The sequence below is a fragment of the Glarea lozoyensis genome (genome assembly GCF_000409485.1).
Source record: "Glarea lozoyensis ATCC 20868 chromosome Unknown GLAREA2, whole genome shotgun sequence".
In the NCBI taxonomy this organism is placed as follows: domain Eukaryota; kingdom Fungi; phylum Ascomycota; class Leotiomycetes; order Helotiales; family Helotiaceae; genus Glarea; species Glarea lozoyensis.
The window spans coordinates 767,710-786,265 of NW_007360994.1; the positions used below are offsets into that span (position 1 = coordinate 767,710).

General features: G+C 43.5%; 4 protein-coding genes across 4 annotated transcripts; 2 read left to right on the forward strand and 2 right to left on the reverse strand.

Annotated features, from left to right (window-relative positions):
• Positions 1–676: 676 nt before the first annotated feature.
• GLAREA_03594 (Glyoxalase/Bleomycin resistance protein/Dihydroxybiphenyl dioxygenase) lies at positions 677–1,682 on the forward strand (the record flags this gene model as incomplete). The annotated part of the gene is made up of 2 exons (XM_008083847.1): positions 677–1,604; positions 1,651–1,682. The coding sequence occupies 2 exons, from the start codon at positions 677–679 to the stop codon at positions 1,680–1,682; spliced, it is 960 nt and encodes a 319-aa protein (XP_008082038.1).
• A 294-nt stretch (positions 1,683–1,976) lies between these two features.
• Positions 1,977–3,484, reverse strand: GLAREA_03595 (uncharacterized protein; the record flags this gene model as incomplete). Its single annotated transcript, XM_008083848.1, has 2 exons — positions 1,977–3,313; positions 3,361–3,484. 2 exons carry the CDS (start codon positions 3,482–3,484, stop codon positions 1,977–1,979), a joined length of 1,461 nt encoding a protein of 486 aa, XP_008082039.1.
• A 965-nt stretch (positions 3,485–4,449) lies between these two features.
• On the reverse strand, positions 4,450–7,494 carry GLAREA_03596 (Bromodomain-containing protein; the record flags this gene model as incomplete). Its single annotated transcript, XM_008083849.1, has 1 exon — positions 4,450–7,494. One exon carries the CDS (start codon positions 7,492–7,494, stop codon positions 4,450–4,452), a length of 3,045 nt encoding a protein of 1,014 aa, XP_008082040.1.
• A 1,199-nt stretch (positions 7,495–8,693) lies between these two features.
• On the forward strand, positions 8,694–9,357 carry GLAREA_03597 (uncharacterized protein; the record flags this gene model as incomplete). Its single annotated transcript, XM_008083850.1, has 3 exons — positions 8,694–8,746; positions 8,793–8,882; positions 8,943–9,357. The coding sequence occupies 3 exons, from the start codon at positions 8,694–8,696 to the stop codon at positions 9,355–9,357; spliced, it is 558 nt and encodes a 185-aa protein (XP_008082041.1).
• Between the last annotated feature and the right edge of the window lie 9,199 nt (positions 9,358–18,556).

An 18,556-nucleotide genomic window follows, 5' to 3' on the forward strand; every position in this document is an offset into this window, starting at 1 on the left:
TACCCTCTCCAACAAGCCCAACAAAAAGCACCTGATTGAAAGCTGTTTTGTTGTCGACATCTCGCTGTGGACGTTCATTCAAGACTTTGTAGTCCACGCCAGGGTAGCAGCTACACCAGATCCATAATTTAACGTTCGACAGCCTTGCTGGGCTCCATTAATCAGACATTACATATGCTTGCTTAAGCAGTCGTCGCGCTACACGAAACAGACTCGCACAAGCCTAGAATATAAACCAATAGGCCCCACTAGAGTGCTCGACATGACGAGGAGTCGATGCATCAGGAAGGTGTGGGGTTGGAGTTGTGCAAACGAAGAAGCGAGGAAGTCGATGTCGCGTACGAATCGTACCTGTATAAAGGCCCCACATGGTAGTCTTACGCTTCGTACAACTTATTATGTTCCACATCCAGATTGCGAAACGACAATGTATGAATATCAATAAGCTAGATAATAGGTTCCGCCTATCATGGTAGTGGTGGCACTATGGACCGTTGGTGGGAGGATCCGATGGCTACTCCTCATTCGCTCTACCCCACATTCTACCCCGTGGCTGGCCTTGTATATATGAACCAACCCCTCAGACTCTCTTTTCTGAAGCTAGCCAGTCCATCAAGGTAAAGCTGTTGAAAAAAGTATTCAATTTTGTTGACCATTGTCACTTGGAAACACCATCATGTCACCCTCAGCCGTCAAACAGAAAATCAGTCTCAAGCGAATAGCTCACGTCTACTATACCCATAAGAATCTCGACAAAGCAAATCAATTCCTCCTCGACTTCGGATTCAGCGTAGCCCAAAAGACAGATGATAAAATATATTATCGAGGATATGGCACCGAACCATTTGTATACTGTGCCATAAAGGGGGAAGAGGATGCCTTCAGCGGATCAGCATGGGTGGTCGATTCCCTGGAGGACTTGGAATTAGCAACATCACTTCCAGGCGCAACACCAATTCATGATTCCGACGCCCCGGGAGGAGGCAAAAGGGTGACTTTCTATGAACCAGTCGATAATTGTCCATTCCACCTAGTATACAACCAAACGCCCGCCGAAATCACAGAAACATTCCCAGAACTAGCCTACAACTTCCCAACCACCAAACACCGGCCAGTGAACAAAACTCAAAGATTCAAGAAAGGCCCAGCACCGGTCCACAAAATAGGCCATTTCGGTCTCTGCGTCACAGACTACAACAAAGCATACGACTTCTACACCTCAAACTTCAACTGGAAACCCACGGAACTCGTCTACGCCCCGGACACCAAAGAAGACATCACCACCTTCCTGCACCTCGACCGTGGTTCCGAATGGGTAGACCACCACTCGTTCTTCTTCTTCCAGGGCCCGAAATTCCACGTCCACCACTCCAGTTTCGAGGTGTTCGATTTCGACATCCAGATGCTCGGCCACACGTGGTTGACGGAGAAGAAGTACGAGAATTGCTGGGGGGTGGGACGTCATGTGATGGGGAGTCAGATATTCGATTATTGGTTTGATCCGAGTGGGTTTATCTTGGAACATTATGTGGATGGGGATTTGGTTAATGAGGATACGCCGGTCAATCGGACGATGGCTGCGCCGGATAATTTGCATGTTTGGGGTGAGTTTAATACGGTTGTTGAAAGGGTTTTACTGACGTGGTGTAGGACCGGAGGTACCTGCTACTTTTTTGACTTAGGATTTTATAATATACCACCGATTGCACGATGCCACTCTCAAATGAGTTCCCGGATTTTTGTGATGCATTGCTCCTCTGTGCAAGTACTAGATTATATCTGTGCTATTTGCTCAAGCCTATATTATCTCTCCTCCGCATCAACCAAGCACTTTTCCCATGCCATTGCTATTTCAAATCCATTAAAAGTTATACCCAAACCCCTAACCCGCTATGCTAACATCCTTTCCCAAGTTTTCCCTTCCCATAACTCCAAAACAACCACGAAAATCAATTCCCAAAAACAGACCCCAAACCTCAAACCCGCTCAACCCAACACTCCCTCCCCCTCCTAACACACCTCCACCCAACAGCCTTACACAACACATCTACCATCCCATCCCCCCCCTGCTTCCCCGCAATCTGAATACTCTCCAACCCCCCCGCAAACCCCCCCAACAGCACCGAGGTCCTCAATTTCCTCTGTTCCCCCGACGGCATCATGCGGATCCTCAAATGCTTGATACACGACGGCGCTTTCCTCCTCTCTGTATCGAGAGTCACGGAGTTAATTCGCCGGCGTAGTTTACATACCGCGACGGCTTTCGCCATGGGCTCGAGGACGGTTTGGTGTTTGACGTCGATAATATCATCTGAGGTTGCAGGGGAGTGCTGGGTCTCGCCGGTGATGGTGTGGGGTGGGAGGATCATGTGTTCTAGGTCTTCGAGTTGGATGCCGTTTTCGAAGCTTAGTTCCTCGAGCTGCGGACAGTGTTTTTGCAGGAGTTGTAAATGTGCAGGACACGTCGCGAAGCCCTCAAGATTTAATGAGCGGAGGCTAGCGGGCAATTGAGTGATGAGCTTGGTGATATCCTCGGTTGACTCCAGGCGCAGGATTTCGTTGTCGTCGCCTTCTAGGTCGAGCATGAGTAATGACTCGAACATTTCTGGGTTGGAGGACATGAATTCCACTAGATCGACACAAGCGAAGGATGGTTTGATCGATGTTCGTAATGATAGTAGTTTAGCGTTTTCTTGCAGTCCAGCGAGTGCTTCGACGATGAAGACGTTGGAGGTCGTTAAGTCGATATGTTGAATTCGTGGCATGATTTTGAGAAGACCAGTGACGATGCTAGTCATTTCGACGTCTGTTGAGCGTGCTACTAGATTCGTGACTCCAGTTTTTACGCCTTCTGAGTAGTGTGTCAAGAAGTGTTCGAATTCCGGGACGACCGTTGGACCCCATTCTAAAGACCTCAAATTCGGAAGCTGGTTCCGAAGAAGGCGTTTTAGGATATGAAGATCGAGGTTGCATTGTGGATTTGAATAATTCTCACTCGTCCATGCTGTCGGCGTCTTAATCGACTGTAGCCGTGGCATGAGAGCTAGCCATCTGATGATGAGAGTTGCCGAGTCCTCTTGCCATGTCGCCGAATGAGCTGCGAGACCGCTGAGATCGAGTTCCAGAACCAGCTTTCCGAGATGTGGGTTGCGTTCCAGTTGTGCATTGAAGTCTGTTACCGATGAAGCTTTTGATAGTTGGACTTTTCGATATAAGACGGGAAGTGTTGCCGATCTCAGTGCTCGAGATGTGGCTAGACATGAGCGAAGACTTCTTTGTGAGGTGAGAAGGGTGTTGTCGCCAGTTGGTGTATCTGAGAGTTGTTAGAATGGTTTCGTATACGGATTGAGCTGTACTTACTTGGTAGCATATCTCTCAAATGTCGTGATACATTTATTTTCGGTGATGGTGCTTTAAGATCTGAGATAATCTTGTGTAGGAGTTCGATAGGCAAAGCCTCGAGCCGAGATGATGAAGAAGCCATATTGAAGATTGGAATGCTATTCAGGTATGACCGACTTGTAGATTGAAGACAATCATGAGTTTTGACAATTCTTCGAGATGAAATGTACTAAGCATATAGTTGAATATAGATTCAATTCACAGAGTATAAACAACCAACTTTCCCACTTCACCCAACCCATCGTGAACCACCCCTTATATACCAACCCCAAATTCCACCACCGCCCTTGAAATAACTCAATCCTCACCCCTTCGTCACCCTCACCTCACAACCGCATTCCCATTACCCCCTCCGTGCATACTATTACCCCTTCGCAACCCCAAGCGAGGTCACGACATGGAACCCAGCCAGCGTGCCAAGCCCGTCGACCCAATCGCCCTGCACGCTGTTAGTCAACGGCCAAGCACCATTACATTTAACAACCGTCCAAGTTCGAGTCACAGGACGAAAGAAAAAACATGAATGAACTATGAAAGAAAGCTTGGGCGGATGGACATCCGTGCAAAAGAATAAACCACGCAGCGGAGAATGGAAAAGTCGGTGGTAGGTTACGTATTTTCGTGCTGTACCTGGCGGGGCGTTCTGTTTTGGCGGGGAAGAAAACAACCGAAAGAGGCATTTTCTGGGGAAGGCCAAAACACGTTTGCCATTCCGCGCGTGGCAACCAATCCTGCAAACTCGACAATGCCCAGAGAAAAATACTAACAAGACGCTTGGCAATCATACGCAGTTAAAACGTGGAAAGAAAGAAAAGAAAAGTCTGCATTAAAACTGATGTGCTATTTCGAGCGATGACGATTCCGTTGTTTGAATCCTCGGCAGTGCTGGGGATTGCCGATTCAACCCCGAGTGGCCATACACGTACGAATACTTTGGCTTACTCATTATTATTTACCCATCAGGATGGTCTATTGTAATTGTAACTTATTCAAGTCAAGTTGAACTCGGTACATTATTATACTCTACACATAATTCAGAACACAACTCTAACCCTTTCGTCTGCGCTTAGCAAGACTGCCAAAGTGGACAGAACCTTCATCACCAACTAATTCGTCTTCATCGTCGTCGACAGCATCAGCTAAGCTCACATCGCGAGGTCTTTCCTCGCTTTTCCTTTCGGTGCTCCGCAGCTCCATGACCAGTTTCTCTACATCAGCAAACATGGCGCGAGTGTCTTTTACGACGCCGTCCTCGTCAATCTCGTAGCCGAGAACCTCATCTCCTTTCCCTTTACTGTCTTGTAGCCGTTTCCCTAGACCACGATCGGGATCCGCATTGAACATGATCGCATTTGCAAACATTCGCATCAATTCCTTTTCGAGCTGTGCATTGTTGATGATACCCTTAGGAGGGATAAGATCCTCAGATATGGGTAGCCAAACATTTGTTGCAGACGGATTCATGTCCGAAGGTGCCAGCGAAGTAGCGGCTCGGTGGCCAGCGTTAATCGCTGACCGAATGCTCTTCAAATCTTGAGGCCGTAGAATAAGATTTTTATAACCAGGTGCATCACGCTCCTTGATGGGAGCTGCAAACATACTGGCGTTCTTGTGGGCAGCAACACCCTCCAGTGCAGATTGTGATATTTTCGGAAAATTCCGCATCCACAACACTTGAGCTGGCGAGTTTGAGCTGGTTCGAATACTTGCAGCATGCTTTCTCTTCTGCGGACTCGGGCGTGGCTTGGGACGAGCAACAAACTCGTCCGCAGTGGTATCGCCACCATCTTCCAACCCAATAGGAGTGGCTACTTCTTGCTTCACTTGTCGACCCCCAAAGTCATCGTCTACCTGAGATGCAACTGACTGACTTCGATTTGAGCCAGGCACAACAGAAGAGGCTGTACTTCCAGCACGGGTACGTTGTTGTACAATCGGACGTGGTCGTCCAGCTTTCTTCGGCTCTGACTTTGGAGCATCTTGTTTAGTTGGTACCTTTTTTGTGGCTGGAGGAAGACTCGCAGGTTTTAAAATGGGGCTTATTGGTTCCACGGCAGGCGATTGAATGACGCGGTCACGACCTGGAGTCGACGGAGTAGGTGTCGGAGTCCATCTGGTACCGCTTCCGGTGGTAAATCTCAATACCTTCTGGTTTAGAGGAGTGTTTGGCTGACTTGGTCTTGGCTTGGACAAAGATTGAGGAATACCAGCAACAGGCTTTGAGGTCTGATTTCCGGCAACACTAGGGTTGTATGGAGAATTGTACTGTCTGTTTTCTTGAACCTGAGTCAGAGGTGCTGGAGCAGGATACGGTAATCTTTGGTTCGGAGACGGTTGGAACTGAGGTGGGTACGGTCCCTGTGGTGGGTGATATTGCGGAGGTGGAAAATTCTGATTCCACTGGGGAGGACCATGAGGTTGCCCGTTTGAAGGGACATTGGGGGCCTGCCTTTGCTGGTATTGCATTGGATGTCCCATAGGAGGTGGCTGCATGTGATAGCCTTGGGGCGGTGGTTGCATCTGGGGTGAATGTGCAGTCATAGGCGAGCTAGGCGGCGGTGGACGATATTGTTGCCCGGCCATATCTGCCAAAGCATCCAGCGGCATGCCTGGAGAGCCAGGTGATCTCGCCACGCCATTCGGCGGAGGTAACAATATACCTTGTTGATGATGCATATGGGGGGAATGTTGGGTATTCAAGGGGGGTGGAAGTTGTGTATTAAGCGGTGACGGATGCTGGGTATTGACAGGTGATGGATGCTGAGAACCGAGAGGCGATGGTGAGGATGGGACATGATGGTTTGGAGGAGGAAATCCATGGGGAGGTGGAAAGTTCCCACGGCCTACCTGGGTATATTGAGGAGGGTATTTCGGACCGTTGTAGTGCTGCTGTTGAGAATTTCCTCCTTGATAGTGAGGCTGTTGCATCTGTTGCGGTGGGGGGTACGGTTGCTCATGATGCCATTGGAACTGTGTACCACTTTGAGATGGAAGTTGAGGCGAGTGCTGGATTTGCTGCTGAGGGTTTGTGCTCGGCTGCCGTTTTGGAGGTGGCCTCGCTATCGAACCGTTCGATGGGCCATTGAAAGAAGAATTTGGGGTACCGTTCGGACCATTCAACGGGATGTGTGGAGTTGCACCCGAAGGACCGGTGGCGGAACGCACTTCGACCGGATGTGGAAGTGGATGAGGTGATTGCAATGGCTGCTGTGGTGGTTGATTTGAGTAGTTTTGTGGTTGAGTCTGCACATTTGGTGGTTGTTGCGGTGGGGGTCGGATTGCTTGCTCTGGCTGTGGTGTATTTAGAACTTCGCGCAATGAGATGCCTTCTGATTTCTGTGGTGCCGGCGGTTGAGCAACTGGAGGAGTAGGAAGTTTCAAGGGCTTCGGGGATACCCTTGGCTCTTGTGATTCTGAGGGTACTGGCGACGGCTGCACATTCTCGTGAGGTTTGTGATCTTCCGATTTCTTCGATTCTGGCGGCGGAGGTGGAGGATCAATCGGGGTAGGAGTTGCTGAGACTCCATTCGTCCTTGGATGAGTAGGTCCATCTGTGACAGCGATCGCCTTTCTCTGTATCTCTCGATCTTCTTCTCGTATCCTGTCGTCCCAAAGTCCTTGTTCGATTTCCTGAATCTCTCGCTTTACCTGAGCATACCTTCTCTCCTCGTCTCGAATGCTCTGAATCATGCGCTCGCGATACCTGGCATATAGTCGATCCACCATCAGCGGCAGCTTCTCCTTGCACTGCTGGACATCCTTGGGAGCCGGGAGAGATGGACTGGGGATCTTCCTCTTTTTCGTCCCGGACTGCGTGCCATCTTCCTGTACATCCTCCGGTCCATCCGTCTTCACTTCTTCGTGGAGAAGCTGCACATACAATTGTCGCAACGCATCCACGCTCAACCTTTGCGCCTCATATGTGGGCTCCCCTTTGACCAGTTCATTGTGTGTCAGAGCATCGGAAATTCGAACAAAATCTTCCTCTCGAGTCCCAAAACTAAGTAGCGATTGAAAAAGCAATAGACATTCAAGAGGCGTGTATGCGTGAATGTTGGCGTGTGAGGGCGTTGGAGAAGCCGTATGATTCATGCCACTACGGCCTCCTCGCCAGCGATCGAGGGATGTGTCGCGATCACGGCTGGAGACGAGGTGAATGGGAGCCACGACGGAGTCTCGACCACGAGACTCGGGGCGATGCGAGGAATTTCGACCGCGATGAGGTTATTCGGACCACACATTTACGAGTGATTGCGATCGCGATGCATGGAGGCGTCGATATTAATGTGGTGATGTGTTCGTGGTCGTCGATGTTACGGTCGCGAGTGCTGGTCGTGATTGTTTGGATGGATTATGCGCGTTTTCACGATGGAATTCCGATCTGCTGCGTGGTGCTTCGTGAATGGGAAAAGTGACGACGGGGGACAAAAGTTCCAACATCACGTGCGCAGTGGTACGAGTTTATGGAAAGAGCGCATCGTACTGCGAAAAAGAAAAAAAGAGATTTATATTCATCGTCATCTTAATACACGCGCAAATAGAGAAGTCAAATCCTAAGGCTGATGCTATACTTTCGCTTTCTTCTTGTTTTGCTCTTTGGAATCTGTACGCCCCTCAGGATTGAGTTACAGAGCCGAGGGTTGCAATCCGCGTGTGTCATAGGTGCACGACTTATTTCCAAATCTGGTAACACTTGACTACTAACATATTGCTACAGACTGCACCACTCACAAGTTGTAAGTATATAATCTAATACAAGATAACTGCATTGCAGTTTACTGTTATCGTTCGAACTTGATGTAACCCCTAAATCGACTCCCGCAACCGAAGCCCATCTCCCGTGGCCACCTCACATGCAAGGCGCATCCTCCCCACAAGATCAGGCCGCCGGGTCACAATGGTTGGTCTGCCCTTTCATTGCTTCTCCAGCGTATCAGATTACTAGCATCAACCTTATTTCCCACCCCTCGCCAGCCCAGACAGACCCCTTTTCAACGGTTGCTCTCCGCATGACGGTGCGGTCCTTTTAATACAATTCTATAAAACATATCGGCCAGTTTCTATCACCGTAATTATTTTCTCTCTGGTCTTCCTCAATACAATAACCTTACTTCCCCAAAGAACCCCGAGAAAGCTGTCCGGAGTCACTAGCTCGCGGCCCCTTATTGCAGCTGAACCTTGCTTGAAGATCCCCAGACAGCCATTGAACAGATTTATACGAATTCAACACGCTTCAGAGAACACAACTTTTCATTCTTCCAAATATCAATCAATCAATTTCACTATCCATCATGTCGGACGCAGAGCTTGACCGCGAATGGAAGCCAAGTACCAGACCGCAATCGTGAGTTACAACCCAATCACTAACACAACACCACTAACCAGCGCAGGACAATGGCCAAAAACTTCTCCCTAGCCCTCAATGATCTGTTCAAAATCGACAACAGTGTAGCAGATCTCGACGCGGTAGTATCAGAAAAGTGCGTTTCTCCCTCAAACCACTACCACTAGTTCTATCCTTACCGTATCGCGCTTCACAGGAAGAGAGTAGTATCCACACAAACCTCCGAGCTCGAAGCCCTCGAAGCACGAATAAAAGCCACCGAAGAAAGATTAAAAGCCAAACAAGCAGCCGGCATCTCCCTCTCGCGCACACCCTCCGGCCGATCGAGTCCTCAACAACGGACCCCTTTAGGAGACACATTCAGCGCTCCTCCACCACACCACCCCATCTCCCCACTGGCTACGGAATTCGGATCGCAGAACATCAATAGAGAGAAGAGGGCGAATCAGACGTACACGACTCCGCCGATGCCAGGCCAATTACCACCAACTCCTGGTGCAAGCGAAGGTGAATATGGATCCGAGCCTGAATACGTGGTGGTGAATAGAAAGAAAACGAGTGCTGACGGGAACCAAGACGGAGAGATTTCGCAGACCCAGAAATCCACATGAGGACCCGGAATCGTTAGATAGACATAGAAGAAGGTTTGGATAGGCCATGCCGGGTGGAATCATCTCGAATTGCATTCTTACGGCGCGTTTTGGCTGGCACATTTGGTTGGTTTCGATTGCAGCGTTATAGCTCGACCTGCTACGGCAGAGTCATTGGATATTGTTTTTTGGTGTGTTTGATTCTTTTGGCGAAGGTAGGTTGACCTGTTGTATATAATACCTGGGTTGCAATATATGCTTCCTTCCTTTTGCATATTTGCTCGGCGGTTCGTGAGGCATTCGTCCAATGATCATGGTCATATGTGATGACTACACATTGATGATACGTGCAGTCGTACGCGACACGGCTATACATTTCCCGGTACTCACTTGAAAATGAAGTAGAATGTAACTTATTTGGTAGGCAACCAGAGGCAGAAAATCGAGATCCGAAGTCAAGTTGGAACAAGTGTTCAATCCACTCAGTATCTTGGGTAAATCATCTACTCTCTTAAATTGCCAAATGTTTTTTTTTTTTTGCTCTCCACACATTCCAACAACTGAGCTGTAGGTTTTACTTCCCATACACAATTATTCCAACGCTTATTATGAATTAATCTAAATTTCTATCTCAAAGAGTATCGTACTACTTAGATCGAGTTTACTCATTGTTTACATGTGCTTGACACTGGATTACGAAAAATCACAGGAACAGGAAATATCTCGAAATATTAGCTGCGTTGTTCTTCGAAAGTCTTAATCTACGTCAGATGTTACAAGTAGTGGTAGCAACGGCAATTTTAGTATGACCAAAAGAAGTGTACTTCGACACGAATACTATTGCTTTCTTTATTGTTTTCAACAAACAATACTTCCAGAAACTTCTCAATGATTGTATACCTGTTATCTAGAGAAAATGCTATGCCTTCTTCAAGCTTTAGGCCTAGGCACACAGGCGCTCATTTGAGTCTACTTCTTAGCGGATTTAATTACTTTCTAATAAGTATTTCTTTCCTCAGCAGACTTACATATATATAAATATACGTATATATAAAACTTCTACACCAAATTGTTTTGTTAAGCAGTTTGGAGGGAAATATCTTATTTGTTGAAAATGCACTTTCGGCTACTCCTATATTCATTTAACACTAATAATTCCCGAAACAGCCCGTATGTTCACTTGCATCTGCGCAACTTACCATGATACAAAGATGAACAGAAAAACAATGTGATATACATATTTTTGAGACTTTGAGTTTAGTTGCAGTATTGTTTTCGGAGTTGCTTTTTGTATCGTTGAATTTCAAGGTAGAAAACATTCAAAGATCATATGAGTTTTGCACATTTACTCCGTCCACCGCAATCTGATTATGTGATCTGTATGTACGTACCAAGTCTTTAATTCAATGCATCTCTACTGACTGCAAGAAGTTTTGACATTGTCCTTGTTGGAGCGTCGGCCATGTTCCATTTCTAATTGGTAAAATCGCGCACAGAAAGAATTACTCCGCGCGAGGTTCGGGGTCTACACGTCCGACGATTTACCTATGAGTTCCAAAATGCTTGAAGTATCTATGGGAGTAGTTGTATTAAATTTGGAAGAAATAAAACACACACACTTTGTCTAACTTATGAGTTTTGTGAATAACCGTTTGAAATATCTACAATCAATGCTGTTGATGGTCGATCGAGCAAGAAAGGAGCACAGAGAGAGTCTGATATTGAGATCAATAACTTAGTACTTTCTTGTCTTACAAAGGAGGTTTGTTGTGTTGCGTTGAGATTACGGTCAAGTGTTGATTGGAAATAATAAGCATAGGAATGTGTGAAGATTTCTTTCCAGTTAGAATTACTCTAATTGTAACTTCTGGAAGTGTCTGATTATATTACGGTACTGTGAGTCTCATACTAAATAGTCTTCTATATAGGTAAAGGTAATTGTCTTATTGAAAGGACATTTCCCGTAGAATGTAGCGTTTTCTACCCTAACTACAGTTATTCGAAAACGAATTTTTTGAACCTAAGCTGCATGGAAAGAAAGTCAAGCAACTCTCTTGCAATAGTAGTAGGAAGCCCGAATTTATTGAAATTCGTAGACAATAATAAAGAGTCTATATAACTAATAACAACACGTCCTGATTATAATTCAAAAACTGTGGAAAATAAAAGTTTCGACTTAATCAATAATCGTGGTGGAAAAGCCATTTATCCTACACTAGAAATTGTATTACACAGCATGCAGGCAGGGTGGAGGTTCAGTATATTAAATAAGTCTAACTCCTTAGGTTCAGGACAGCTGAGCATCTAATATATATGGCCCTGTGCTCAGCACGTGCCAGTGAGCAGCCTGAGCCACTCCCTTGTGGCGCACCTGAACTATATTGCCCACGTGACTGACCTGGTCTGCGACACACCCTCTAGGTGAGCTTAGGAACCACCTAAAGTGGTGCTCACCTGTCAAACGCAGCTTTAGGTTAGTATTGTCTAGTGATTATATATCGCAGGAACCTATAGGAGCTATCTAAATATAGCCAAATAGCGGAAACCTAAATACTCCTCGCTTAATATTGTCTTCCAAAGAACCACCTATCTGTCACGAACAGCGTCGGCCTCGGCGTCGTAATACTCCTGGGACTGGAAGTCCTGGGATTAGACGAGGTCACGGGAATCGAGTAGTTCCTAGGGCCGCCGTCTAATAGCTTAATTCGGTTAAAGTTAGTAGTGTTCATATTGGCGGATAGGCCCCGGTTTAGGGTGCCGTCACGTGACGAGGCAAGTTCGACAAGTTCGCTAGGCGAACCTGTCGAACCGGCTAGGAGTTCGATAGGTTCGACTAGCGAACCTATCGAACTTAAGGAAAGGAAGTTCTATATAATAATTATAATTTCCTTAGATAAGAGCTTTGTACTTAACTTATTATAGTAATAGTATATTATCTGTTTGACTTACTCTTATCGTAACGAATAGATCTCTAAATCTATAAGTGACAATCTCGTGCCTACTTCTTAATATACTAACCTTACGATAACCCTAGTCAACCCCGGGTAGAACCGAATCGTTACACTTTAAGCACCTATTCTTAGTAAGCACTAGATTATTAATAGCTCCAAACGTTACTAGTCTAGCCGGAAGCGTCGTAGGAACCCCGGCACTACTACCTCCACTAGTCCCTACTGTGATCGAGGCAAAGGAAGGCCTGCGAATCCCTCCGCTAGACAAGTATAATAGAACCCTAGCCAACCTAGAGCAGTTTATTATAAAGGCTTAGCTCTATATAGGTTTTTATAGAGACAAGTTTAGGAACGACACGGACAAGGTTTTGTTCCTAATCTCGCGCTTCGAGGGAAGGGCCTATAACTAGATCGAACCTCATATTAGCGATTACTAGGAGAATAAGACCTAAACAGGCTTAGTGTCTACAGTTTGCTCCTAGTTTGTTAAAGATTATTTTAAATTAATAAAAGACTTCGTAGCCGGTATAAGGAAGGCTTTCGGGGACATCGATATTAAGAAGAAGTTAGAGCTAGCCCTACTTAAGCTCACCTAGACTAGGTCAGCTATCCGATATAATATCGACTTCTAGTAAACCTTAGCCAGGTTAGGACTAGGTGATAAAGCCCTTAGAATACTATTCTATAGAGAATTAAAGGAATTCGTAAAGGACGAATTATCGCGTATAGATCCTCTTAAGACCCTTTACGAGTTAAGTGAAGCCGCTATTAAGATTAATAACCGAGCATACGAGTGCCGTATTAAAAAGAAAGGAGTATATTCTTACTATATACGCCTATTAAAGAACCGCTACAGCGATCCGATAGAACTTAATACAATTAGTAGAAGGGAACTTAACACTTTAGAAAAGAATAGAAAGAAACTTTCTAATAAGGAGAGGACACGTCGAAGGGAGAAGGGACTCTACTTTAAGTGTAGAAAAGAAGGTCACATAGCTAGCTTCTATTATAAAGGAAAGCTATAGAGAGGCTAGAAAAAACAGTTCGGCCCTACTAGACAACTAGCGGTAATAGATAGAGCTACCCTACTAAAAGGTAATTAGAGAAAGTAAGAGGCTACCGAATCGAGTTCGGCGGTCTAGTTAAGATCCGAAACACCTCTAGTAAAGAAGGAACACCGGATCGGAGACTCCTCACACTAGATAGACTTAGAACCCGACAGCCCCTCGGCCTACTAACCCGAGGAAGTAGTCCCGAAACCTAGAGAATACTAGTACTTTTAGGAGACAATAGGAGAGGGAAATATTTAGATAACTAAGGATAGCTAGAAGTTTACCGCCGACTAATAGACATAGGGAGAGAAACCCGTAGTCAATATACGTTATAAAGTATCTTTCGTAGATATAAAAAGGGTAGTATTCTAATAAGAACGTACCTAGAAGACGACTATCGAACTACTTAGACTAATTAGGTAGTTACTCTACTTAAATAATATTCTTAAGCTAGGAGACATATAGGAGATTATTAGTAGATCTCTAGAAAAACGTATTTAGAAATAGGTCTCCTTCGTTAAGGGATAAACCAACGAATTTACCTAATAGGAGGCCCCGATTCTAGATATATATACCCTACGCCTTAGTATACCCTATCGTTTGTAAGAATAGGCAACGCAATACCGTATATAGACCGACCTACTCCGAGATATAGAGGTTACGGAGATATTATTAGACCCTTATAAGCTCTATACTACTAGAGAATAGAGACAAATTACGGTCGAAATAAAGATTAGAGGAAAATTAATTAGAGTTATAATTAACTTAGGGGCTAATAGAAACTATATCTTACCCCGTATAGCAAAGAAGTTAAATATCCCTATAATTAACATTTAACTATACTCTCTAAAACTCGTAGATAGGTTAGACTATATTAATAGACAGGTTAACAAAGTAACTATCCCGTCAAAATTGTCCTTACTAGATAGATATAAAGCTAATGTCTAGTTTAATATTACCGAAATCGGAAACTACGAGGCTATATTAGGGATAGCCTAGATCCGAGAGTATAACCCCGAGATAGACTAGTATACTAACACCGTAACCTATAGGAGATACGCCTACGAGGGTACGTAGATTTAACTATAAGGCCGGAGAGAGGTTTACGCTACCTCCTCTAAAGCGCCCGGACACCTCGAAGGAACAGAGGGTCCTCTACAGGTTACTACCGACGAAGGTAGAGAAAAACAAATACCTATATAGTATAGAAGATTTAAGAGGTTATTCGAAAACCCGGAAGACTTTCGAGCCTTACCCGAACACTAGCTATAGGATTACGAGATTAATCTAAAAGAAGGAAGACAACCGCCTTCCGAGAAACTAAGACGACACCGGTTCGACGTCTCTAAGACGTTAGAGAAATACGTCGACACGGCACTTAGGAAAGAATAGATTAGACTATCTAAATCGCTAGCTACTTCGAATATACTAGTAGTAGTAAAGATAGGTAATAATAAAGGGAGACCTTACGGAGACTTCCGAAGGCTAAACGATATTACTATTAGGGACTAATACCCTTTACTAAATACGTAGTATCTACGGGACAGACTAGCTAAAGCAAAAATATTTACAAAACTTGACTAGAGGAATGCCTTTAACCTTATTAGGATTAAGAAAGGACACAAGTAGATAACTATATTTATCGTGCCCTCCGGCCAATATAAATACACCGTTATACTGTTCGGGTTAACTAACGCCCCTACGATATACTAGAGACAGAACGACAATATCCTACGAGAATACCTCGATAAGTTTATTATTTATTACCTCGATAACATCCTCGTTTATTTAGAAAACAAGGATAAATATAAGGAGTATATCCGTTTAGTTCTAGAAGCCCTAGCTAAGATAGATTTAAGACTAAAGCTAGAGAAGTACGAATTTAGCACTTAAAAAACCAAGTTCCTAGAGTTTATTATTAAACTAGGAAAAATAAATATTAACCTAAAGAAGATCTAACAAATAAAAGACTAGCTAGAGTTAGAAAATATTAAAGACGTCTAGTTATTCCTCGGTTTTAGAAACTTCTACCGACAATTTATAGAAAGATATTTAAGGATTACAGGACCGCTTACTAATCTTACCCGGAAGGACGTACCCTTCCTTATAGGAGAAAAAGAGAAAGCAGCTATATAGAAATTAAAAGACCGGTTTACTAAGGAACTAGTTATTAGAAGTTTTAGTATTAATAAACTAAGTACGGTCGAGACCGATACCTTAAACACTACCGTAGGTACTATTTACCTACAACTAGACGAGAACGGAAAAATATACCCCGTTATATATTACTCCGAGAAACACTCGCCGGCTAAATAGAACTACAATATCTATAAGAAGGAACTTATAGCTATAGTTAAAGCGCTAAGATATTAGAAGATTTATCTTTAAGGAGCTAAGTTTCTAGTTATTATCCTTACAGATTACAAGAATCTACGAACATTCTTAACAATAAAGGAATTAGACAATCGACGAATAGCACAATAGGCCGAAGAACTCGCCTATTTCGATATTATAATTAAATACGTTAAAGGAACGGACAATCCCCGGACTAACGCTTTAAGCCGTTAACTAGGATATAAAGGAGATAAGATCTACAAAAAGCAAGCTATCTTTAAGGAAGATTAGGATAAGAATCTTATCCTTAACTCTAAGGTAATTACCGCCCTTACTAAAGTCCGAGGCCTATAGTACGATAATATTATAGACGCCTAGAACAAGGAACTAGTAGCCCCTAAGAAGAGCTCGCTATATAAAGACGAAAAACTTAAAGTACTAAGCTTATATACTTTAGAATTTATCTAGAAATTCCACGAAGCCCTAGAATATAGTTATTAAGGAATTAGGAGAACCTTCTAGAGAATTTAGTAGTAATATTACGTCGACAAGCTATAAACTTTAGTTAAGAAGGTAGTAACCGAATACGACGTCTATATTCGAAACAAATCTACGTACTATATACCTTATAGGCTTATAGGACAAATACCTATTCTAAAGAAACTATAGAAAATAATATCGTAGGATTTTATCGTCAAACTCCTACTATTAAGAGACCTAATAACAGGAGTCGAATACGACGCGATCCTAGTTATAATAGAAAGACTTACTAAGTATATAATTCTAATACTATATAAGGAGTTAAGTACTACTAAGGAATTAGTATACGCCTTTATCCGGTATATAGTTATAGACTATAGCACTCTAGAAGAAGTAGTCTTAGACCGAGATAAACTGTTTACGTCTAAGTTCTAGACAGCCGTAACCGCCTATATAGAAATAAAGCGAAAACTATTAATATCGTTCTATCTATAAACAAATAGAGGTAACGAAAGAATAAACTAAGTAGTTAAAGTATATCTAAGATATTATATAAACTATAAGTAAGACAATTAGGTCGCCTTATTACTAATAGCCTAGTTCTCGTATAATAGTATAGCTATAGAGACAATATAGGTGTCGCTATTTAAAGCTAACTTTAGTTATAAGAAAATAGTATTCTAAGAACCGTATAATATATCTATCGACAACTAGGTAGAAAGGATCCTCGTTAATAACCTTTCCTCTCTCTATAAATAACTCGTCGAAGAACTTAAGTTTATCTTAGAAAGAAACGCGTCCTACTATAATAAGAAACGTAGTTAGGAGCCTACGCTAGGAGAGGGGGATAGAGTTTATTTAGTTAGACAAAATATCTACACAAAACGACTAAGTAACAAATTAGATAACAAGAAACTAGGACTATTTAAAATTAAAGTATATAAAGGACCTTTAAATTACGAACTAGCTCTACTAAAAAGTATAAACATCTTTCTAGTATTCTATATATCTCTCCTCGAACCGGCACCGCCTAGAGCGCTACTAGCTCTAGTTACAGAAATAGAACCAGTTAACCCTAACGCCGAGTATAAAGTCGAGAAGATCTTAGACTATAAACTTATTAGAGGAAAACTACGTTATCTAATAAAATAGAAGGACTACCTACAGTTAGAAAATATATAGGAACTAACAAATAACCTTAACTACCCTAAGCGGCTTAAGAAGTTCTACTACTAGTATCTAGGGCCTCCTAGAAGGACCCGGGATCGAAATTCGGATTAAGTAGCGATAGGTCGTAAGCGGAGAAGTCGTCGGGCGGAGTAGGGTGGGCTAGTAGTCGTTCTACTTCTACTTCCCTCTCCTCCTTCTCCCTCTTCTCCTCTTCTTCCTAGCACTCTTTCCTCTCTAACTCGTCTAACTCGTCTAGCGAGTTAAGACCCGCTAAGATTATCTTTTATTTCTATTCCCGAAGGAACTTTTACTACTAGCGGATACGAGCACGACAAGCTAGTATCTCTTAGATCTAGGCCTTAGTCTACTCGTCCTCTAGGAAAAGTTTCTCTTCCTAAACCTCGATACTCTCCTAGTCGCGAACCGAGGGCATTCGATTTATCTCTTTAACATCGTACGACTTTCCCGTGAATATATAGGCACCGTAACGACTATATTTTGGGTCCCGAGAGACTATATACTCTTTTCCCGTCTTTTTATAGCGAGAATAAGGCGCTATCTTTCTCCTAGTTAAATTAATTTATTTTCCGAGGGCTACGATATTAGAACGTCTAGTCGTACGGTCGGGTAGTATATTAGAAGAAAGAGAAGTCTATAGCCTTTAACCGACGTAATTCTTAGTCGTACTTAAGCGTACGGACCCGCTAGTCCGAATAGGGGATAGTATTACGAATAGCGTCGGCCTCGGCGTCGTAATACTCCTAGGACTAGAAGTCCTAGGATTAGACGAGGTTATAGGAATCGAGTAGTTCCTAGGGCCGCCGTCTAATAGCTTAATTCGGTTAAAGTTAGTAGTATTTATATTAGCGGATAGGCCCCGGTTTAGGGTACCGTCACGTGACGAGACAAGTTCGATAAGTTCGCTAGGCGAACCTATCGAACTAGCTAGGAGTTTAATAGGTTTAACTAGCGAACCTATCGAACTTAAGGAAAAGAAGTTCTATATAATAATTATAATTTCCTTAGATAGGAGCTTTGTACTTAACTTATTATAGTAATAGTATATTATCTATTTAACTTACTCTTATCATAACAAATAGATCTCTAAATCTATAAGTAATAATCTCGTGCCTACTTCTTAATATACTAACCTTACAATAACCCTAGTTAACCCCGGGTAGAACTAAATCGTTATACTATCTATCTAACTACACTTTACTATTCTTAGCCTTT